General features: G+C 43.1%; 2 protein-coding genes across 2 annotated transcripts in view; one reads left to right on the plus strand and one right to left on the minus strand.

Moving 5' to 3' along the window:
* The window catches only part of grm1a (glutamate receptor, metabotropic 1a), a 39,206-nt gene extending 29,087 nt beyond the window's left edge, over positions 1–10,119 (minus strand). The window contains exon 1 of the mRNA XM_056294152.1: positions 9,917–10,119. Within this exon, the coding sequence (XP_056150127.1) occupies positions 9,917–10,119 (203 nt within the window). The remainder of the gene's footprint in view (positions 1–9,916) is intronic.
* Positions 10,120–19,216: 9,097 nt separating this feature from the next.
* Positions 19,217–23,808, plus strand: LOC130125242 (F-box only protein 30-like). Its single transcript, XM_056294757.1, has 4 exons — positions 19,217–19,245; positions 19,596–19,743; positions 20,455–22,592; positions 23,023–23,808. Exons 3-4 carry the CDS (start codon positions 20,511–20,513, stop codon positions 23,215–23,217), a joined length of 2,277 nt encoding a protein of 758 aa, XP_056150732.1. The 5' UTR covers positions 19,217–19,245; positions 19,596–19,743; positions 20,455–20,510; the 3' UTR covers positions 23,218–23,808.
* Positions 23,809–24,400: the final 592 nt, after the last annotated feature.

The following is a 24,400-nucleotide window of genomic DNA, read 5'->3' on the forward strand; positions in this document are numbered from 1 at the left end:
CAAATCAATATTGTGAATTATATTATGCGCTTAAAATTCATCATGCAATATTTCTAATATCTTGGTTTTACATATTTAAAGGATGAAACGATTTGTAGCCAGGAACCAGAAATCCTGTTCATTTTTTCCCATAAGTCAACAAACGGGACAGGAAGTAACCAGAAACCTCGAAATGACGACAAAAAAAAAATTTACGATTATTATGTGAAACACAAGGTAACAAGTATACACAACACAGTGGAGCATGCGTGATGTATACAAAACACTCACCAAGCCATGATTAAAACACGAAGAACAAATAAATAAATAAACAATGAACACCGGGGGAGGGGAGACGGTTACACGCAAAAGGCATCAAATCAATTATAAACCCAATCTACAAATATTTTAAAATAAGCAGTTTTCCCAGCTCTGTGATTAAAACAATGTTCAATTAAGCTAACATTTTTCACATTCTTTGATAAACACTAGAGAAGCTTTACTTGGTAAATATGCATTTGTGGATATAAAATTTGGGTAGAATAATAATTAGATGCATCAGGTGAAATTAATTTTCCTTAATTTTATCATATACAGCAAATCCGAGCAGAATGTTGTTCCAAAACAGAGAAAAATTACTGTAAATATGGTCACTCAAAAACCCACAAATGTCTTGCCATAACAAGTTAACATGGGGACAGTGGCAAAATAAATAGAACTTTTCAGGATCACAAAAAGAACAACATTAAACCTTTTTTTTAGTTTGCTCAAATAATAATTGGCTGAGTAATATTTGTGTACAATTTTAAACGATACCGCTCTAAATTTGAGCAGTAAGCAAACACTTGTACAGTTGCATCCACAAATTTTTCCAACAAATATCATCAACCGAGCCATTCCAGTAAAAAAACTACATATGGAATTGACACAACATCTTTTTGAAATAAGGATCATATAGCCCTATTATATTTTGGAATGGAAGAGAAACACCTTGTCCAACCTTGGGGTTGACCCGGATCATCCTCTGTGTAGCATTTGCATGTTCTCCGTGTCTGGACGGGTTTCCTCCGGGTGCTCCGGTTTCCTCCCACAGTCCAAAGACATGCAGGTCAGGTGAATCGGTCATACTAAATTGTCCCTAGGTGTGAATGTGTGTGCATGTGTCGGCCCTGTGATGGCCTGGCAGCCTGTCCAGGGTGTCTCCCTACCTGCTGCCCAATGACTGCTGGGGTAGACTCCAGCATCCCCACAACCCTGACAGCAGGATAAGCGGTTTGGATAATGGATGTATGGTTGGAAGAAAAACACACTGGCGTTTCGGCTGAATGGTATCAGCTGGATAGTAAAGTGGAAGGATAAGGGGCATTCCTCTGTAACATTAAGGAAGCATCAGGTATGGCACCAGGACTATAGCAAACTCTTTAGGGGCTATAGGAATCGCATACAAAGATAAAAACCCCTACTAATACAACAATAAAAATCCTTGAGGGTTGATTAACCGATTCACTAAGATGATGTGATATTAAACCTCTCTTTTTTTTTAGAAGTAAAGCTCTGTTTTGATACAGAAGGTCGTTGTGGTTCTAAATAAAATATTGCTGTGTGGAGAAGTTGTGTTTGTAAACCAACGACCAAACCCACTAGCATTTGTCGATGGCAAGCAAACAGTTTTGTTGGAATTTTTTCGGGATTGTATTTACACAGTAACAAAAACTTCAGGCCACCGAACGCAAGAAGAGATATAATGAGAAATAAAGTTCCAAATTGAAATGGAGTTTTTAAAAAAACTGTTTAACCAAGTTAAAAGTATAATTCAAATACAGAAGTCTAAAAATCAAGGCCACCATTTTCACAAGTATTCATGACTTCCGATTTCCTGATGTAATGGGTACGGTTCTTCAAGACAAAGTTGTAAAGCATCTTGTCAACAGCCTTACAAATCCTCTTATCAAGGTTAAAAGATAACGCTTCATAGGAGAGCCTGAAGATGCCCTCCAACGTAGTGACACTCTGCCTTTCAACGAAAGATCTCTGTGCAAGCATTGATTGAATTTATTCCTAGTCTGGATTAAAGTTCAAAGAATATCTGGGTTTTGGGGGGTTTTTTGTTATAATGATCACGAGATATGTGATCTGTTCTTTAACAGTAACACCGGTGATAGAGGGCATCTCACACACCCCTAAAGCTAACTACTCACATTTGATATTCAGACATAGACCACAGACCTTTAAAACACGCAATCACATTGATAGCAACCAGAATTTGAAAAACTTCTTTTAAAACAGGGTAGTGTCATCTGCCAGCTGATTAATGACAATTTCTCTCTCTGCAAGATGAATCCTCTGTATATCACTCAGCTTTATAAAATCTGCGAGGAGTTTGTGGCAAGTAGGAAGCTATAAGGAGCGATAGGATATCCTTGTCAAATTCCTCTTTTAAAATCAAATCTTGGAAAGGTACCACGTTTCAATTTGACACAGCTGTTTCCATTATTATATAATGTTTTAATCTCGTTACAGAAAAACTCTCCAAATCCATTTTTTTTCTCGATAGGGAAAAATGAAATTATGTTCTACAGTATCAAAGCTTTATAAATTCAACCTGCCTCAGGAACTGCTGATTAAGTTCTACACTGCAATAATCCAGTCTGTCCTCTGCACATCTATGACTGCCTGGTTTGGCTCGGCCACCAAACAGGACAGGGACACACTACAACAGGCAATTAAGTCTGCAGAAAAATTATGCCATCCTGTCTGCAGAGAAATGATGCCATTCTGCCCTCCATTCAGGGTTTATACACCTCCAGACTCAGGAAATGGGCAGGCAACATCACTGCAGACCCATCACACCCTGGTCACAACCTGTTCCAACTCCTCCCCTCTGGTAGGCGCTACAGAGCACTCTACCCCAAAACAACCAGATATAAAAACAGTTTCTTTCTGCGGGCTGTCATTCAAATGAATGCTTAACACTGTCAAATAAATCCAACCATTTTATTTTTACTGTACTGTACATTTTACGTATATCGGTACGCTCTGTGATCTCCATCTACCTCAGGCATGTATGTAAGTAACTTGCTAACATCTACATATACTGGTACACTCTGTGATCTCCATCTACCTCAGGCAAGTATGTAAGTAACTTGCTAACATCTATTTCAGCATCTCTGCTATATTCTCAGCACCATTGCACTTTATCACCTCTTATTTCGCACGTATAAACATCAATCATGTACATACCTGAAGATTGTTGTGTTGTAGCGTTATTTTATGTAAAGTACACTGAGAGAGCCACGAAACCGGTGCCAAATGTGCAAATCTACATGGCCAATAAACATGATTCTGATTATTCATTCATTCATTCATTCATCTTCAGCCGCTTCTCTGGGGTAAGGTCGCGGTGGCAGCAAGCTAAGTAGGGCACTCCAGACGTCCCTCTCCCCAGCAACACCCTCCAGCTCCTCCTGGGGGATCCTAAGGTGTTCCAAGGCCAGATTGGACATGTAGTCCCTCCAGCGAGTTCTGGGTCTACCCCGGGGTCTCCTCCCAGTTGGCCGTGCCCATAAACCTCCAAAGGAAGGCACCTAGGAGGCATCCTAATCAGATGCCTGAACCACCTTAACTGGCTCCTTTCGACGCGAAGGAGCAGTGGCTCTACTCCAAGCTCCCTCCGGATGTCCGAGTTCAGCTACAAACTGCCCCAGTGCGCGCTGGAGGTCGCGTTGTGATGAAGCCAACAAAACCACATCATCTGCGAAGAACAGAGATGCAATTCTGAGAATTCCAAAATGGACACACTCCTCACCTTGGCTGCATCTTGAGATCCTGTCCATGAATATCACAAACAGAATCGGAGACAAGGGACAACCTTGGCGGAGTCCGACACCCACCGAAAACGTGTTTGACTTTGTGCCGAGAATGCGAACACAGCTCTCACTTTGGTTATACAAGGACCGGATGGCTTGTAACAACTGCCCCGGTACCCCATACTCCCACAGTGCCCTCCACAGAGTGCCCCGAGGTACACGGCCGTAAACCTTCTCCAAGTCCACAAAACACATTTAGACTGGCTGGTCAAACTCCCATGCGCCCCTCAGCACTTCCGCAAGGGTAAAGAGTTAGTCTGTTGTTCCATGGCCAGGATGGAATCCGCATTGTTCCTCCTGGATCCAAGGTTCGACAATCGGTCGGAGCCTCATTTCCAGCATGCTAGAATAGACTTTCCCAGGGAGGATGAGCAATGTGATGCCCCTATAATTGGAGCACACCCTCTGGGCCCCCTTTTTAAATATGGGAACCACCACCCAAGTCTGCCACTCCACAGGAACTGTCCCCGATCTCCACACAACACTGAAGAGGCGTGTCAACCAAGACAGCCCAACGATGTCCAGAGCCTTCAGGATCTCAGCGCAAATCTCATCCACACCCGGCGCCTTGCCTTTTTAACTACCTCAGCGACCTCTGCCAGGGATATGGGCGGGTCTTCCTCTGAGTCTTCAGAGTCTACCTCCTCCACTGAGGAAGGGTTAGCCAGGTTCAGGAGCTCCCCAAAGTGTTCTTTCCACTGCTCAACAACATCCCCAGTCCGGGTCAACAGTTCCCCTCCCCAGCTGAACACAGCCTGAGTCAAGCCCTGCTTTCCATTCCTAAGTCACCGGATGGTTTGCCAGAACTTCCTTGAAGCCAACTGAAAGTCCTCCTCCATAGCGCCGCCGAACTCCCCCCACACCCGAGTTTTTGCTTCCGCAACCACTGAAGCAGCAGCCCTTCTGGCCTCCCGGTATCTGTCTGCTGCTTCAGGAGACCCCTGGGTCAACCAAGTCTGAAAGGCCTCCTTCTTCAGCCTGACGGCTTCCCTCCCTGCTGGTATCCACCAGCGGGTTCTTAGGTTGCCGCCTCGACAGGCACCGATGACCTTATGACCATAGCATCTGCCTGTCACATCTGCAATAGAAGCTTTGAACATGGCCCACTCAGACTCCATGTCCCCAGCCTCCCTCAAGATAGACGAGAACTTCTTCTGGAGGTGGGAGTTGAAGACCTAACAGACAGGGGCCTCCGCCAGACATTCCCAGCTCACCCTCACTACACGTTTGGATTTGCCAGGTCTGTCCAGCAGCCTTCCCCGCCATCTGATCCAACTCACCCACCACCAGGTGGTGATCAGTTGACAGCTGGGGCAGTGTGCAGCTGAGTGTGAAATGGCCAGGATGAGAGTCAGCACCTCAAAGTCTGAGGCCATGGTTCTCTACCGGAAAATTGTGGATTTGCTCCCTCCGGGTTGGGGATGAGTTGTTACCTCAAGTGAAGGAGTTCAAGTATCTCAGGGTCTTGTTCACAAGTGAGGGTAGGATGGGGCGGGGAATTGACAGGCAGATTGGTGCAGCATCAGCAGTAATGTGGACGCTGTACCGGACTGTTGTGGTGAAGAGGGAGCTGAGCCGGAAGGCAAAGCTCTCAATTTACCAGTCAATCTTCGTTCCAAACCTCACCTATGGTCATCAGCATTGGGTAGTGGCTGAAAGGGTGAAATCGCGGATACAAGCAGCTGAAATGAGTTTCCTCTGCAGGGTGTCTGGGCTCAGCCTTAGAGATAGGGTGAGGAGCTCGGAGTAGATCCGCTGCTCCTTCGCGTTGAAAAGAGCCAGTTGAGGTGGTTCGGGCATCTGATTAGGATGCCTCCTGTGTGCCTTCCTTTGGAGGTTTACTGGGCATCCACACAAAGCTAACAACTGCAGGTTTAAAGACTTAGAGTACCATTACAGTAAAAAACGGGGTCATATCACCCATGTGTGTATGTTTGTCACATAGGATGAAGGACAACTCTGAGAGGCCCATCTGTTTTGCGTCCCACTCTTTGTCGCCAGCAGAAAAGAACTACTCTCAACTGGCACTTTTCAAAACAAGCCCCAGTTCCTTAACCCATTGGTTGTAATGTTTTCTACCCCTCCATTGGTTGCTGTACATCATAAGTACCTACTCTATTGGTTGTTATATTTTGAATGTTTTCTCCTCTTATTGGTTGTTGTCCAACCGAAATTAGGGGCGTGATGCTGGGCAATGTAAACTATATGGTTCTTTGTTGAACCATATTAGCAGCTGATGAGTGCACGACGCATGAAACAGGCCTGTACTGTAATGTATTAAAACTTTTTTCCTGTATCTGTGTTTATATATATATATATATATATATATATATATATGATGTATGTCAGTAGTTGTGTCGGCCCTGTGATGGCCTGGCAGCATGTCCAGGGTGTCTCCCCGCCTGCCGCCCAGTGACTGCTGGAATGGGCTCCAGCATCCCCTCGACCCTGAGAGCAGGATAAGCGGCACGGATAATGGATGGATGGAGATATATATATATATATATTAGGGCTGGGACTTTAACACGTTAATTCGATAATTAATTATAGGAAAAATAACAGCATTAAAAAAAATTAACGCATTTTATCGCATTTTATTTTTACCCTCCAGTCAACACGGAATGCTTCTCAGTGCACTCGTTTCTGGCATACGGATTATACCGATGCACCGAGTGACGTCAGTCAAGCGGAAGGTGGAGTAGGTCAGGCTAACAAGTTAGTATGCTAACAACAGATGTCATGGACGACAAGGATGACACCGCGTTGCTTAGCTCTGTGGATGGGAAATTTACGTTTAAAAACCGGTCGGATGGAAGCCTAGATAAGAGCACTGTTGTGTGCAGACTCTGCAACAAAGAGTTGGCATTCCACCGCAGTTATTCAAGCCTCCGGTACCACCTAAATGCGAAACACGTTGCAGCTAGTACGAATACCGGAGCTAACGCTAACGCTAGTGCTCCTAGTACAACCAAGCAGAGTCGCCAACCGACTCTCCACCAGATGACGGGTTTCAAAGCCAAGATGAGTAAGTCCACGTCTGATAAATCAACAAACTCACTGGCGAAATGGATTGCTGTGGACTGTAGACCACTTTCAGTGGTAGAAGATCAGGGGTTACAAAAAGTACTGTGTTTACAAAACAAACTTGTTTTGAACAAAATAAACAGGATTTTGTTGTTTAAACTTACGTATGTGTGCATTCATTGATTTAGTCAGCTACCAAGACCTGTTTGAATTGAAAAATGTTGCTTCTGGTGTCAAATATCGATATGCGATTAAAATGCGATTAATTACGATTAATTAATTACAAAGCCCATAATTAATTCGATTATTTTTTAATCAAGTCCCACCACTAGTATATAAATATAGATAACTGAATTCAAAACCTCCCTCAGTCATCTGGCAAAAAAAAAAACAAGTATTTTGCGATCGATGTTTAGAAGACTGATTGGATGCCAATTATAAATGAGAATTGAATCCTTTTTTTGGTTTTGGGATCCACGTGATTAACCCTTGAGTCATGCTTGCTGTAAGAGATTTGCTTCTGAATGCACTCAGAGAATAATTCCAACAAAAATGGAGCTAATGAAACTCTGTGAAACTCAAATAATTCTGCTGTGACGCCATCAGTCCCTAGAAACTTATTATACTTCAGAAATTTTATAGCATCAGTAATTTCCTCAGTAAGAATAGAGTCATTAAATAAAGCACTCTCATCCATACTAATCGTTTTCACATTCGTAAGGGAATTTAAGAAAACGGTTTCAGACTCTGCACAATATCTGGGCCCATATAATTTAGAGTAAAATATGTAGCAGTGGTCGGAAATTGTTCTTGGATGATCAGAAATAGAAGCATCTTTAATCAGCTGTTGTGTAGTATTATGTCTAGGGAGGTGGTGAGTATTGGGCCAGATGTCCTACTTGTACTTGCCAGAAGGAATGCGAAGCGGTGCGGTGGCCTCTCGCTTCCTGGTGTAGTGATCGCCACGGGTCCTTAGCATATGGCCGCTCCTACGTAAATGTGCGACCGGGTGGGTCGATTGGACTCGTTAGCCTTGGTAGGCAGGAGAAGGACAACGCTGATTTCAAACCCAGGCAGATGAAGCTCGTTAGCCTTGTTAGGCAGTTCATCTAGGAGAAGGAAAACTCTGATTTAAAATCTCCGCAGCCTTGCGGGTATACTCGTATACGGGAAAGGCTTCGGGAAGAAACCCTGAGGAAAAATCTGTATCCGTCTCCATTGCCAGTCGTCTCGCTAGTCTTGCCACTGGTAGTAGGTGGTCTCGGACGAGAGAGTGGGGTTGATGACGCACAACTCTTCCTCACTTTAATCATTGCGCAAGTCATCTGTCATCCATCACAGGATGACTAGACAGTCCTCGTCGCTGCAACGGACGAATAACAACAGTATTATGTCTTGAGTGATATTTTTCCGGTCTGAAAAATGGGATTGAATTCTGCTCACCCTCCTCCATCCACCTCTTCCTGGATCTTACAAACGCGCCCTCAGCTTTAAGATTGAAAATGTAATCTCGTTTATTTTGCAGATCACGTAGTTAATTTTTTTCTTCATTTGAAAAACTATCAGGAGGCTTTTGAGAAAGAGAAGCTTTCTCAACAACATTTTCCTTTTCAGCTTCCATCACTCTTCATATATTTACCAATTTCAAACTTATCAAGTTCCCAGTTGCTGCTGTAAGACTTTTCTAGCCGAGCCTTGTTCCAATAGAGAGAAATAAGGTTTCCAATTTCAATCTTCACTGCCTCATATTGTAACAATAAACTATTCATTTTCCAATAAGATATGCGTTGTGTGGTAGCATCAGATGTAAAGAGTCTAATATTAATAGAAATAGCCTTAGGATCAGTACGGGGAGTTGATAAAATATTGATGCAAATATTATTTTTATCAATCGACTTTTGTACCAACCATAAATCTATATGTGACTGTTTAGAACCATGTTTATTACTCCAGGTAAAGGACCTGTCGTCTCGGGAATTTATCTCTCCAAACATCCACCAGATCAAATCAGAATCAGAATCAGACCCTTTCCATGTTTAGTTCTAAATTGGACCTTTGAGAAGTGGGTTCTCCAGCTGTTCATCTATCTATCTACATTATTTAGAGTGATGTTAAAATCCCCTCCAAGCCATGCCAAACTTGGAAAGCCAATATGAAATCCTATTCTCCACATCCTCAAGCAAGTGATCATTGTCAGGTTTAGAATTGCATCCACAGATGTTGGCAATTATGAGATTAACATTATTTTAAATTGCAATAAGGCACACATGACTGGAAGCGTAACAACTGGAATGTAGAATATCACCATTCAAATTATTTTTCAAAATAGCAACCCCAGCAGAGCACTCAGATCCATGTGAAAGCAATAAGTCCAGAATTTCACATCTTCAGGAGTGGAATGAGACTCTAACAGAAAATAAAATAAAATCAGTTCTAAGCTGTTGAGTAAAAAAAATAAGGCCTTTCGTTTTATATTTTGTCTTAACCTCCTGGTGTTAAGTGATACTATATAAACAGACAAATTGAAAGCACAACAGTAAGAAAAAATGCTAACAAGATAAGGGGAACAAACTTTTTTGGCAAATGATTGGAAATTTAAACAAAACAAACGCCACCATTCATTCATTCATTCATTATGTTAAGCGCTTATCCTTACTCAGGGTCGCGGGGATGCTAGTGGAACCTATCCCAGCAGTCACTGGGCGGCAGGCGGGAAGACACCCTGGACAGGCCGCCAGGGCCAAACAGCACCATGTTAAATTGTATTTCCAATGAAAAGGGAAAACAGCCAATATTTTGGTAAACTTATACCACATTATAAATAACACAAAACATGGCCTTTAACTTTAAACATTTCACAAGACTACCAATGCAATACGGTTCAGCTAATGAGGGAGTGTAGTTGTAAACTGCAGCTAAACCAGCGAGCAATAGATAGAAAGCAGTCAGTGGTTTATATCTCAGCAAGTCAAAATAATCTCGCCTCACCTTTTCCCTCAATAAATGCACGTCCGCCAGCATAGTAGGCTATCTTGCCAGCGTCTCACGCTTTTTTAATTGCTGGCCACAGCTTGTTCCTTCTCTCCAGGGTCTCTCCTCTGAAGAAGACCTCTTTAAACTGACACCGGTGGTCTCGTGGATATGATGAGTTCTTCGCTGCTCTCGACATCGCATCCCCGTAAATCCTCAAGGTAAACCGAATGATGGGTTTGTCGGGCCGGGCGCTTTTTGCCAAGGCGGTGGACAACATCGATACCCCCCATGAATTTAGCTCTCTCCTCGGGTAGAGCAACTTCGCAGATCTTGATTACGTCACATTTCTTTTTACGTTTCAGGCACTCCATGCAACTTCAAGCTCCACCATCTGGTGTAGGTGTCAAAATCCTCCAATCTCCCTTGGGTACATTTCGATGGTTCTTCCACCTTATCGACACGCCTCTCGGGCTTAGAGGCCCTCCCCTTCACATTCTGGAGATCAGCACAAGCTACCTCCATCTTCTTGTCCAAGTTCAGTATTTTTTGTGAATTTCCACCAACCACCTTCTCCCTCGCATTGATGAGATCAGAAAGAGTTGAGATTATCTCCAAACTGGACGAGAAGCCTCGTGCGGAAGATAGGGGGTTTCGCTGACATTTTCTTCTTCGCAGCATGGGGTTTGCTCGGAGTTACCGGAAGAGAAGGAAACTCCTCACCCGCCATGATAAATGAGTCCGAGTCATTAGCAGCCTCTGTGTCATCGTGGCAACCACCGGCCAAAGCGTCGAGGGGGTTGGCATCGCTAACATTGCTAGTTTGCTTCACCCCATTATCTAAACCTCACTTTCTATCCGTCATTTTTGGTTCCCAAAAGAGTCACATAGACGTATAAATGTAACCCATAATTTAAGGTATATTCACCAGTTAAACTTGATGTATCCAGCTCAAACCAACGCAGGCGCTCAAGCGCCCCATGACAGTAGCACGTCGTTGCTCTGTGGTACAATCTGTAAGCGTCAGAAGACGTCCATTTCCCGTGGCTAGCAGCAACACAAGCAGACATCGTTGACAAACAGTGGAAATGCAACTCCAAGTTGTCGTATTCATTGATACGGTATAATAAATGAGGCAGTTCACTCAAATCGGTTGTCTTTAATGAACTCCATCGGGGCAACCCTATGGCGTCTCTGATCTCCAGTACTTCCGTACGTCTATGTCATATCCTGTCGTAGCAACTGTACGTCATATGTCATATCATGTCTATCGCCTTGTAACGTGATAGGTTACAGGAATACTACACAAGTGAGGCGACAAGGGAAACTTGAGAAATGCTCAACCGAAGTGGTTTACCTGAATATGAGGCGCCAGTTGCCATCTCTTCCATCGTTCCTTCTTTGCGAGCGCCCGCTACCATTAGTTAGTGTTAACAGCATCTAAAATGAATGGGTGATATGGGGCTTAGACAAAAACCTACTTTGTGTGGCTTTACAACTATGAATCATCTTTTTTTCTTCTTCTTCTTCTTCTTCTTCTTCTTCTTCTTCTTCTTTTTTTTTAAGGTTAAATTGCTACGTCCAAGTACTCTCATGTCCCATTAATCACCAAAGCCACTGGAGTGTCGACCTTATAGCTACAAATTTTCTTTTAGAAGCCAATTTCCGTAGCCATGATGCTAAATAACGCTGATTGGCTGTGTTGGTTGAACAGGATGCAGTCAAAACCAACATGTCAACATGTACGTGTGACTTTAAGACGTCACTTGCAGAATAATAGAATAAAGCTCCATTTCCTAAAACTGTAAATCATAAGTCACTTGCCTTTGACGAACTATATATAAGATGTATACCTTCTTTATAGAAGTTGGCAAATACAGAAAGATGGTTTGTGATTTTTTTGAAATTCTGAAATTCTCTCTGACTCCCATTCATTTTACACTTTGTTTCAAGCGCCCCTAGTGACCATTTCTGGAGTACTACATTTGGTTCAACCTTATACAAATCTGCTATGAAGCATAGGCCCAACAACTGATGACATTGCTTCTTGCTCAATTTTTGTTCCAAATAGAGGAAAACATTTTCCTTATTTTATCTTTATCCAATTCATTTTATCCTGTTTCTATTCTGCTTGTTTTCTTATTTAATCATTACCTACTTTTTACCTGTGCACCTTGACATAATTCATGTTTAGTGTACTACATTGCATTTTAATGAACGAATGTGCTATATGCATGAAGTTTTGGCTGATGTCAGATGACCTTACATGCACAATTTCACAAAGATGACTATGCAGTTTACATGTACTGATAAATCATAAGTTTTAGCGAAAATCTAGGTGACATAATTGCATCATATTTATCTCGAGTTCAACCTTATCCCATTAGTGATAAGTAAGTTGTTTGCATGACTGGCCATGCTTACATGCAAATGAATAACGGCATTATTCTGACTATAGAAACAGTCATGTAAACAGCTTTTATCTGATCACTTTATTGGGTAACATATACTGTTTCTAAGGTTGAAAAATTCTCTTAAACACGCTCATAGATATGAATATGGATGAAACAAAGAATAAGACAAACCAATTTTTAAAAATGAAAAAATATACAAGTTAATCTTTTCGTGCAAACCCCCCCCAAAAAAACAAAAAAACCCCAAAATGATTAGATGCAAGTGCAAGTCTCCATTCATTTAGACCCATTTGACCACTTCTTAATATAGATGAAGACAACCATTAAAAACATTAGGCAAGTTGACACATGGATTGCCTGTCATTCAAAGGCTGAGTGTAGTACGCACACATTTTCAATCGTCTCTTTTGCATGTTAGATGGTGCCAGGCATGCTGGGAGGGAATAGGTATAGAGTTTTAACTCTATTGTATTTATTGTGCTCAGCAGGCTCCTCTGTGTTTCATCAATAGGACATCCAACCAAAGGCAGGCTCATGTCCAACATTATTAGCTGATAAAAGAGGTCCAAGGAGCTGGCATAGATTGTCTCGACCAACTGATGTTGGTCTGCAGTGAGTTACCTGACAGTGGAGGAAAAAAATCGAACTGTTGTGAGTTAGGAAACATTGGATCTCAAGGATTTGAATACATGTCATGAAAGTTGATTTCCCACTGTTTTCATCCACAACTGTGAGTTCACGTATCCATCATACTGTCAGTCAACACTGAATGGCAGTGAAGCTGGTGAAGGGGTTGGTTTGGTTAGCACATGAAAACTTTGTCCACAAAAAAATTTCTTTCTTTCCTGACTGCCATGCCTTTTTAGAACAGTTCAACACAATGGCAGGAAGTGTCATTCAACATTGTCCAGTGTCACCAAAGAACACCTGAGATTGTGTTGAGGATAAATGGAGGAGCACACTGAAGTTGTGCCACCATGCATGATGTAGTCATCATTTCAGAAGTGTGTGTGTGTGTGGGGGGGGGGGGGCAATGTTCATGAACAAGATCAGTTTTTAACAGTTTCATGAATGATTGTTACCAACTGATTTTTACATGAACACACGTAAACAATAGATACTATAGGCCTATTGATCACAAAACAGAATGTATAAAGAGAAGCTTTTTTCATATTAGTGCCTCCTATAGCTTATTCATTGTCTTATAGGATATATTGGGGGGGGGGGGGGAATCTCCCTCTCACCCTTTCTCGGGTGGTGTGTGTCTTTCTCAAGCTCGGGTCCTCTACCAGAGGTCTGGGCGTTTGAGGGTCTGCGCAGTATCTTAGCTGTTCCTAGGACTGCACTCCTCCGAACAGAGACCTCAGATGTTGTTCCTGGAATCTGCTGGAGCCACTCTCCCAGTTTGGGGGTCACAGCCCCTAGTGCTGCTATTACCACTGGGACTACTGTGGATTTCACCTTCCACATCCGATCTACAGTTCTCTAGCTTCTCATGCTCTGTCTTCCCGATGTTGCCATCACTTGTGATTGCTTCAACAATCACTACTGCTGTCTTCTTTTCCTTGTCAGCCACCACCATATCTGGTTGGTTAGCCAGCACCTGCTTGTTAGTCGGGAACTTGAAGTCCCACAGGAACTTGCCTCTGTCATTCTCAACCATCTTTGGCAGTGTCTCTAATTTGGACTTGGGGACTTCCAGTTTGTATTCAGTACAGATTTTCCTGTACACCAGGGATAGGCAACATGGTCCAGAAAGGTCCGGTGTGGGTACAGGTCTTTGTTCCAACCAAGGAGTTACACACCTGAGTCTGCAAATCAAGGTCCTTAGCAAAGACTATTGGTTGATCTATAGCATCAGGTGTGTAACTGCTTGGTTGGAACAAAGACCTGCACCCACAGCGGACCTTTCTGGACCATTTTGCCTATCAATGCTGTACACTATCCCCCAGTTGGTTGTGCCTTTCAGTGTAGGCTTTCCCAGCTAGCATTTTACACCCTGCTACTCATTGCTGGACTGTCTTAGGGCATCTTTGCACAGCTTGCATCTTGGGTCTTGTCTGGTGTGGTAGACTCCTGCCTCAACCAATCTGGTGCTGGGCGCCTGTTATATATATAATCCAGTGAGTCAAGTAAATTCTTTATGAGACAGTACAAGCCTGTTTTATGTCATAAGCAATCATCAGCTGTCAAAATGTATGTTCTTTCTCGAGTAGCTTTATTGACAGCTGATGTTGCTTATGGCATGAAACAGGCCCGTACTGTCCCACTAAGAACCCACTTGACTCACCGGATTATTTTGTTCCTTATTTGTTGTGCACTTTCCCTACCGTTGAGTGTTTCTTTTAACAAAGTTATATTATATATATATAAAATCCAGTGAGTCAAGTAAATTCTTCATGAGACAGTACATTCAACAAATAATATCGTTCCACAACACAAGAATCATGAACAAATCAATGACACCTTCATCAGAACTGGACTCCCCCAACTGCAACTGCCGTGTGAACGACTCATGCCCCCTTGAAAGAAAATGCCAGACGAAGGGAGTTATCTACCAAGCTACAGTGACGAGAAATGACAACGACATAATAGAGACATACATCGGTCTAACAGAGGGAACATTCAAAAAGAGGTTTAATGCACAAGAGTAGCTTTAGAAACAACCATTTAAAGAATGTAACATCTTTAAGCCGTTATATTTAGTCATTGGTGGACAGAAACATTAATTATTCAACCACCTGGAGAATCCTCTCAAAGAAAAAAGCATATTCAACCAGCAGTAAAATGTGCAATCTGTGTAAAACTGAAAAATATTTTATCATTTGCAAACCAGAAATGTCCACATTGAATAACTGGAATGAATTGGCCAGCAGTTGCAGACATAGATATAAGCACCTATTTTGTAATTATAAATAAATCATGCCAATAGACAAATACCAACCCCCCATCCCCATTGGCCCGTTAGCAATCACGTGTTTTTGAATTTTTGAATGTTGCACCTCTCCCTTCCCCACTGGACCTTGTGCACGTGATGTGCATGACGAGGCAGTAAATGGTATGTCCTTTCCCGAGTAGCTTTATTGACAGCTGATGATTGTTTATGGCATGAAACATGTTTGTACTGTCTCATAAAGACGTTACTTGACTCACTGGGTGAAATATATGTATAAAATCATATTCAGCTATTCAACTGAAGCCCTGTAGTTTCTGTTACATCAAATATGAATTTGCTTAACATCTGAACAATTCATGTACAGTTTCTAATAAATAGGTGTAGGCCTATCTGTTGATTCGGGAATGCAGGGAGAAGGCTTTTGTTCAGTTGAATTCAGCTCAATAATGCAGGTGATTCCTGAGATTGTAATCAACACTCCTTATCTGCAGAGAACCGCTGGTGCCATACAGTCAAACTTCAGCAGCATTTTACCAGTAATAGGTTGCTTTAGGTTAACTGATTTTAAATCATTGTTTAGCAAAACACAGCACAACTAAACTTACATTGCTTGAGCTTGAGAGAGAGAATGGTTTTCTGCCTCTTTGTGTTGCTATAGGCCTACATTTTGGCAAAAGAGGAGAGGATACACAATGAGAAGCTTTCTAAACTTAGCTCAAAAAAGTAAGGAAATGTGTGTTTGGTAGATTATTTCTTAGTTGTAACAATGCTTCTTGGCAATAAATCTTATATCAGGCAGCTGATTGTCAGCACCTAGGGTACCAGAAGCTCAAAACAAGAGTCAATAGCAACAGCAAAATAAGCTGTTTGGCATTGGCAGAGAAGATTTGGCAAATTTTTCATGGGCGCAACCCACATACTCAGCTCTGCTGCTCATCCCACAAATGCATGTTCCTTACAAATGTGGCACCGTTTAAAAGGGAAATAAACAGGCTTTCCAACGGTATAAGATTTATTGCCAAGAAGCATTGTTACAACAAAGAAATAATCTACCAAACACAAATTTCCTTACTTTTTTTGCTAAGTATAGACAGCTAATAATGAACCAACACTTTGGGTTTACCCAGCATTCACACTGGTTCAATAACTTTGGTTTTAAGAAAGTAAAGGGGTCGTGTCCCCTGTCCTGCGTTTGCTTCACATATTGTTGCTGTTTGAAAAACGGGGAAAAGGCTGAAAGAAGATTGTTGTTGTTTGTATTTATGTTGTATGTCAACAACACACTCACTTTCATAATGCAAATCAATTTTTCCAAAGCTTATCTATTCATGCCATAGCCTACTTTTTATGATGTATTTATTATAATACATTTTTTAGATACTTTAATGATCCCCGTGGGGAAATATAGCTCTGTATTTAACCCATTCCAGCTGTGTAGCTAGGAGCAGTGGGCAGCCGCCATGCAGCGCCCGGGGACCAACTCCAGTTCTTTTTGCCATGCCTCCGTCAGGGGCACAGACAGGAGCATTAACCCGAACATGCATCTTTTTTCTTCTTTTTTTTTTGGATGGCGGGGGAAACCGGAGCACCCGGAGAAAACATAAAAACTCCACACAGTGGAAGAACCCCAAGGTTGAACAACCCCGGGATTCGAACCCAGGACCTTCTTGCTGTGAGGCGACAGCGCTAATGGCTGCGCCATCGTACAGTTAAAATCCATTCATTCATCAGCCGGTTCTCCGGGGTCGGGTCGCAGTGGCAGCAAGCTAAGTAGGGCACTCCACACGTCCCTCTCCCCAGCAACGTCCTCCAGCTCCTCCTGGGGGATCCCAAGGCGTTCTCAGGCCAGACTGGACATGTAGTCCCTCCAGCAAATTCTGGGTCTACCCCGGGTCTCCTCCCAGTTGGCCGTACCCAGGAAACCTCCAAAGGAAGGCGCCCAGGAGGCATCCTAATCAGATGCCCGAACCACCTCAACTGGCTCCTTTCGACACGAAGGAGCATCGGCTCTACTCGGAGCTCCCTCCGGATGTCCGAGCTCCTCACCCTATCTCTAAGGCTGAGCCCAGACACCCTGCGGAGGAAAGTAATTTCAGCCGCTTGTATCAACCCTTTCGGTCACTACCCGAAGTTCATGACCATAGGTGAGGGTTGGAACGAAGATTGACTGGTAAACTGAGAGCTTTGCCTTCCAGCTCAGCTCCCTCTTCACCACAACGGTCCGGTACAACGTCCACATTACTGCGGATGCTGCACCAATCCGCCTGTCAATCTGCCGCTCCATCCTACCCTCTCTCGTGAACAAGACCCCGAGATACTTGAACTCCTTCACTTGAGGCAACAACTCATCTCCAGCCCGGAGGGAGCAATCCACCATTTTCCAGTAGAGAACCATGGCCTCAGACGTGGAGGTGGTGACTCTCATCCCGGCCATTTAACCCTCAGCTGCAAACCACCCCAGTGCGCGCTGGAGGTCGCGTTCTGATGAAGCCAACAAAACCACATCTTCTGCAAAGAGCAGAGATGAGGTTCCCAAAACTGACACACTCCTCACCTTGGCTGCATGTTGAGATCCTTTCCATGAATATCACAAACAGAATCGGAGACAAGAGACAACCTTGGCAGAGTCCGACACCCACCGAAAACGTGTTTGACTTTATGCCGAGAATGCGGACACAGCTCTCACTTTGGTTATACAAGGACCGGATGGCTTGTAGCAATTGCCCCGGTACCCCATACTCCCACAGTACCCCCCACAGAGTGCCCCGGGGTACACGGTCGTAAGCCTTCTCCAAGTCCACAAAACGCATGTAGGCTGGCTGGTCAAACTCCCATGCCACCCTCAGCATTTCCGCTTAAATTAAATTAAATTAAATTGAATTAAATTAAATTAAATTAAATTAAAAAAGCCCCGTAGATAGATTAGTTTTATCAGGGGTTGTGTGGTAGTAAATGGTTTGTTAGACCCATTCGACAAATATGCCTGAGCCCCTGAAATCACCACAGATAGATTAGCCCATAGAGATGCCAGACTCGATGTTACGTCATCAACGCACCTTTTACCATAATAAAAAAACAACTGTGGATCTTTTATCCTGCTGTTCCATTATAGTGTTTTTTAAAAGTACATCGTATTCTTTGTTTAACAAAAACAATTAGAAAAAAAACGAAAACATCAGTTTTAAGTGGAATTTGAAAATTGGCCACGGTACACCTGATCAGCTGTTCCTGTATCATTGAATTGAACTCCTTGGTCTACCTTTCAAGCAGTGCTGATCATGGGTAATAGTAACAGCTTGCCTTCTCCGTGACGACTATTACCCCACTAATTAGAGAATTGAGAGAGTTTATGATTCTTTTTACATTGTTAAATAAAACAAGCACCCATCCATCCATTATCCAAACGGCTTATCCTGCTCTCAGGGTCGCGGGGATGCTGGAGCCTATCCCAGCAGTCATTGGGCGGCAGGCGGGGAGACACCCTGGACAGGCTGCCAGGAACTAAGAACGATTTGCTCCTCCGCAAATGTTGCGCAACACCGCTCTCTTGTGGCTGTCATTGTTCGTTGCATTTCAGAGCTTGTCCGACTTTTCTAAGCAAATATCAATGAAAACGCCAGGCAAATGGCGTTTTCTCAGCAGCAGTGTGTTTTTCCCCCCGTCAAAGAATGTGAAATGGAACGGTTATATTATCTAACGTCATTTTCCTCCTTTTTTACAAAAATTAAAAAAAAGAAATTGTGCCGACAACGGCAACAGCAAAAGTCACTTTTTGCAGCGCTCTGCGACGAGAATTACAACCGGATGTTACGTAGCCCTCCGCAAAACCGAAAAGATGGCGGATCAATTTTGTAGACCTGTGAGTTGACAGAATTGCTGTATATAATTAATTAAAACAAGCACAAAACACGTTTTTACAATTTGTTTTTGTTTTTTTTTCCTCCCGCAAATAATACACATCACCGTAGCAAATCATGTTGTTTTTTAAACAGTCCTGCCGTCCCGTCGACAGTTTGTTTTTCCCCGTTGCGTTTTGCCAACTGCCGTTTACACTCTCCCGGATTTCATAGGAGCGCTGCGTTGCCGTGTCCATCAGGTAAAGATAGTTTAAAAAAAAACATCTCAAAAAGATTAACGATAAGTAAGTTTTGCTGAGAAAATCCAATCAAGCCGATAATGCGGAATGGGGATATTTGTTTACCTAACGTAATCCAGTTTATTTAAAACGGAAATAAGATAAAAGTCTATGTATGGTTTGAGGTCTAGAAAAGCAAGAACATGTGCAAGTTACTTAAATTTGTTTTAATCGTGTATTCGTAGTCCTGCATTTCATTACTATTTTTACTATTGCTTGTGAGTTTTAGGCGTATTCCTCTGACTGGCAGTGTTATTTGTTCTTCAACCTTGTGAAGTAAACATTGGAAAAAATTGTGTCTGTCGCCACAGGATGACAGCAGCCAGTTTATACGACGTCAACCAGGAGAGCAGAAAGGAGAGGCTGGCTGGAAGACGATGGATATAGCCAGCAATCATTAGCAAGTTGTCCAAATTAACTTTCACCGATCACAAGTTTACGTGCAAAATAAACGCCAAGGTAAGAAACTGCGTACAAGTTTATAACACAGGGTTATCAATTTACCAGCTTTTGGGAAACACTGTTGAACTTCGGAGCCGGCTAACTGTTGTTAGCAAACCTTAGCCGGCCAGGTTGTAAGCTAGCTCGCTACTGTTAGCTAAACAAGTTGAGTTGTCGGCCTAAGACTAGTTAAAAAGTAAATAGTTTGCAAAGTTTCTAATAATGGCAGTGGTAGTTTCTGTTGTCGCAACTCCCTGTGATTTTTGCTCCGTTTTCAGTCACCTCCAACAGTTGGCAAATTAAGTAAAACCATAAGGCTACCTTACTCATCTAAGCATGACTGTTAGCTGTTGTAGCTAGCAGGCTAACGGAACCGGGCTGATCACTCGAACAACTTTTCTGACCTAAACCTTAGATAGTGCAGTAACCTGCTGTGAAAACATTTATACTTGCTGAGTCAAAATGTGCGATTTGCTCAGCAGTTCGTAACCTGTTTGAAGTCGGCAAGCTTTTTTTTGCCATTTTTAAATGCACTATAGGCTAAGTAATCGAGTTGTCATTTGGAGTTCCGGTACCGCTTGATCAATATGCAACTTCTGTAATGCGTCTGAAGGACACTTTGTCTGATTGTTCTTCTGATTTATATAAATCCGAACCCTGTATTCAGTAGACACGGGTTCAAAAAAAATGCAGTAAAATGACCGTTCTCCTTTTCTTTTTTTTTGGCAGCATAGCTGACAGCATCCCGTCGCCACGCCCCCCCCCCTGCTCCATTCTTCGGGAAGATGGAGGAGCACCATGTCCACTGTTTGTCCTGTGTGAATCAGAGATGCATGGCCACACCTAAACCTGGCTTTTCTTGTGATCTTATAAACTGTCCTCTGGTATGTGGTGCTGTTTTTCACTCCTGTAAAATCACTGAACATCGCCTTCTCTGCCCACTGGAGAGGGTTCCCTGCCTGAACAGTGGCTTTGGCTGTCCCAGTACCCTGGTGCGCAGCCGGATGTCTGCTCACCTTGAGGTGTGTCCAGCTGGTGTTGTTTGTTGCACCATGGAGTGGAACAGGTGGCCTGTCAGCTTTTTGGACTACACATCCTATGAGAGCCTGAGTCGGGGGGTGGAGGAGGTAGAGCAGCTGGACATGGCGCTGGCCCTTCAAGACCAACGTACACTACTTGAATCCCTCAAGTTGGTTGCCATGGCCCCCACTACAGAGATGGAGTCACTTGTTTCCAAGGGTGACAAGGACAGTGCAATATGCTCTACTTTGCCTGTGGCTACTTCTGCGGTCTCCACCTCCAACTCACCACCACAGCTGTCTTCTTCATCTCAGCCAAAACCATCCATGGCATGCTCTGCAAAAATGAAAATTGCCAACGGAATTAATGGTTTGAGTGAGGATCACTACAGTAAACTCTATGAGGCCACAGCAGAGACTGCAAGAAGCTTGGCTGCTGCGTTAGACGTCTTCAGCAGTGCCAATTGTTTTGACAGCACAGAGTGTGCATCCATGGGTGGCGCTACCGCTAAGAAAGAGGAGTTTCACAATGGACCTGAAGACAGTGTACCTGTGGGTGTTGATTATGTAGCCGTAAACAAGTTTAGTGAACCGGCAGTTTGTCATGGGTGTTTGAGTGGAATGGAAGCTGATAATGGAACAGGGCAAAAGATTTCAGACACAGGGAATGGACCACTCTCAGGAGCTATGGGGCCCTCTCCGGAAGCAGCCTGCGCTGTTGATGGACAAGATAACACAAATACTGTTGTTCCTCAGGGGCCCTCTGTCTTTCACCCAGCAACCTCTCCACTGACACCACCACTACATGTCAGCCAAGGTATTGCACAGAGGGCTAGTCATGTCGTCTTGGAGGACAGAGGGCTAGTGGTTTTAGAAGATCATGGGCTTGAACGTAAGTTTCACAGCCACCAGTTACTCAGGGGACTGGGCCAGTTCTCACTACCAAATGGACGGAGGGGTTTGCTTCCTGACCGGTCTTTCTACAGATTACGACCTAAAATGGAGGACAAGGCAGTGGATACCTCTGACCTGGAGCAGGAGGATGATCCTATGGGTCTTGGAGAGATTGATCTAATCACAGCTGCCCTACTTTTCTGCTTGGAGGAGTCCAGAGAGTGCAGACGGATCTCTGACACAGTCTATGTGGACAGCTACCACGTGGACTTTGGCACACAGACTTTCACTTTCCCTGCAGCCATCTTGGTAACCAACACCAGAGTGGGTGACATGGCCTCTGCTTCTGCCTGTGACCATGCTGCCCCCCAGCTCTCCTATCCCAGCCCCTTCCGCACACTCCGCCTAGGCCTGGTCCTTGAATCTCTAGAGGTAGAGGAGGTTCCACATAATCGCTACCTCCCACCCAACCCCCGTTACCAGCATATGTTCCCCTTTGTATGTGGCCAGTCATTCCGTAGAGACCAGTTCTCCTCCCACTTCACAAATGTCCACGGGGACATTCACGCAGGACTCAATGGTTGGATGGAGCACCGCTGCCCATTGGCCTACTATGGCTGCACATTCTCTCAGAGGAGGTTTCACCCGTCAACTCGGGGGGCCAAGGTGGTTCATGATCGGCACTTGCGATCCTTTGGGGTTCAGCCTTGTCCAGGGGCAAAATTTCAGAGTGTCTCCCAGTCTGACCAGTTAAGTGGGCTACCTATTGAAATATTGTGGCACATTGCTGGTTTCCTGGATAGCTTTAGCCTGTGTCAGCTGTCGATGGTGTCCCGGACTATGAGAGACATTTGCGCCAGCTTGCTTCAGGCCAGAGGTATCGTGGAGCTACAGTGGGAGAGAATGCAATACCCAAATAAGCATGGCACTGTTTCCTGGCAGATAAAAAACAAAGTAAGTTATGAACAAAGCTGCATTGTAAAGCTACCTTTGAATAATACTTTAAAGTAAATTTACAAAATGCTACCAACAGTCATCTATTGGCTTAGACACCACCACTGCACTTAACTGTTCCTGCAGCTATTAACAGTAATTGGCAAACATACAAAACATAATGCTAAATAATTTGTTGCAATATCAGCTTCGTGCAGGAATATATGGATATATATTTTCAATTTAGAAATGGTTTTTAAATGGACATCAAGAAGAAAAAAACACGATCATCGAAGGATTCGATTCCTTTTATTAAAATCCTTACTTCAACACTGTGCAATGGTAAATCTAATTGTTAAAAACCCACAACCAATCATGTGAAGGCTTTCAAAGTTCTCTTTGACACTTGTTCACTTTGGTTTTTTTTTTTTTTACATATTTCTTACTCTAGGTATGGCGATACAGCACTGCCTTCAGTCCAGTGTCATCATGGGGTTTTTCAGAGCTCCCCAGCATGTCAAACCATCTTAGAAAGTGCCGCTTCAATACAGTGGAGCGTAAGATGGAGCCTGTTCCCCTGCCTGCCATGTGTACTGCGCGGGATGGACACTCCCTCCGCCGGGTCCTGCGTCACATTAACACCTGATTCCCTGATGCCCGTTTAACCTCTTGTAGCTGCAACCATAGTCACTGTAATTTAACATGGTTTTGATGCTATTTATTTTGGAAAATGTTTACCGGGAGTTGAGACGGCCTTAATCAAATGGTTAAACTTGATACAATGGGGGTCTCTGTACCTGTGTGTTATAGATTAGCAGAATTACTGTTTAACATTTAGTTTCGTGTGGTTATATGCTGCAAATTTATTTTGTAACGGTTTTCTTGAAGAGACAAATATGCACAGTTGCAGATTTATATTTTATACTCCAGATTTTGAAAGTTTGAAATGGTTTCATTGTCTTGCCTTTTACTAGTAGCCATGGGATGTGCAAATCTCCATTTTGCACCATTTTTGCGTAACGCGTTATGCTAGCACTTTAAGATTTGCTAATCCATTACCTGTTTGATATAAATGTTCTATTAATCCTTTGAGGGTGTAATCATAATGCAACCAAGACTCAAATATGTCGGTGGTCATGATGTAGATGTCAACATCTAAGCCAAAACCGAGTCAGATGGTGTTATCCCAGTAGTGCATGTGATTTTTGCTACAATTTAATAAAGCCTTTACAGCTAATATTTGCATTTAGTTTGACTGAATTCGGGATTAGTGTCTTGAATTTATGAATAGTATTCAATACCTTCAGCAATATCTTAACAATAGTGTTTATGGTTCTGCAGCTGCAGGCTTCTGCATAGCAGCGAAGGACTACTGGGCATAAAGTGAAAAAGCCCAGTGACAAGTCAAAATGAGATCGTATAAAATTAAATCCAAACATCAATTTATAAAGTAGAACGTAAGGATAAATGCTTGGCAGTAAATAAAATGGACAATTTAATTTTCACTAAGCTTTAACCAAGAACAAGGTATAATTTCAGTCAAGGCAATTGGATAAAAGAATGTTGTAATGCCTCAATTGTTAAAATGGGTCACAGTAAAGACTTGGGTTACAGTTATTACATGTTCACAAAGTCTTTACTGTGACCCATTTTAACAATTCAGACATTACAAACATTGCATAAACAGACAGATGGCTTGTTGGATGCACAGTTAAAAGTGTAGCCAAGGCAAAAATGTTCAGTGTTAGAAAGTTTATTTTGGAGAGCAGCAATATTAGAGCAGGGGTCTGAATGTCTCCAGTATGTAGTAACATTGTTACACAACACAG

This window comes from Lampris incognitus, chromosome 15 (assembly GCF_029633865.1).
Source record: "Lampris incognitus isolate fLamInc1 chromosome 15, fLamInc1.hap2, whole genome shotgun sequence".
Lineage (NCBI taxonomy): Eukaryota > Metazoa > Chordata > Actinopteri > Lampriformes > Lampridae > Lampris > Lampris incognitus.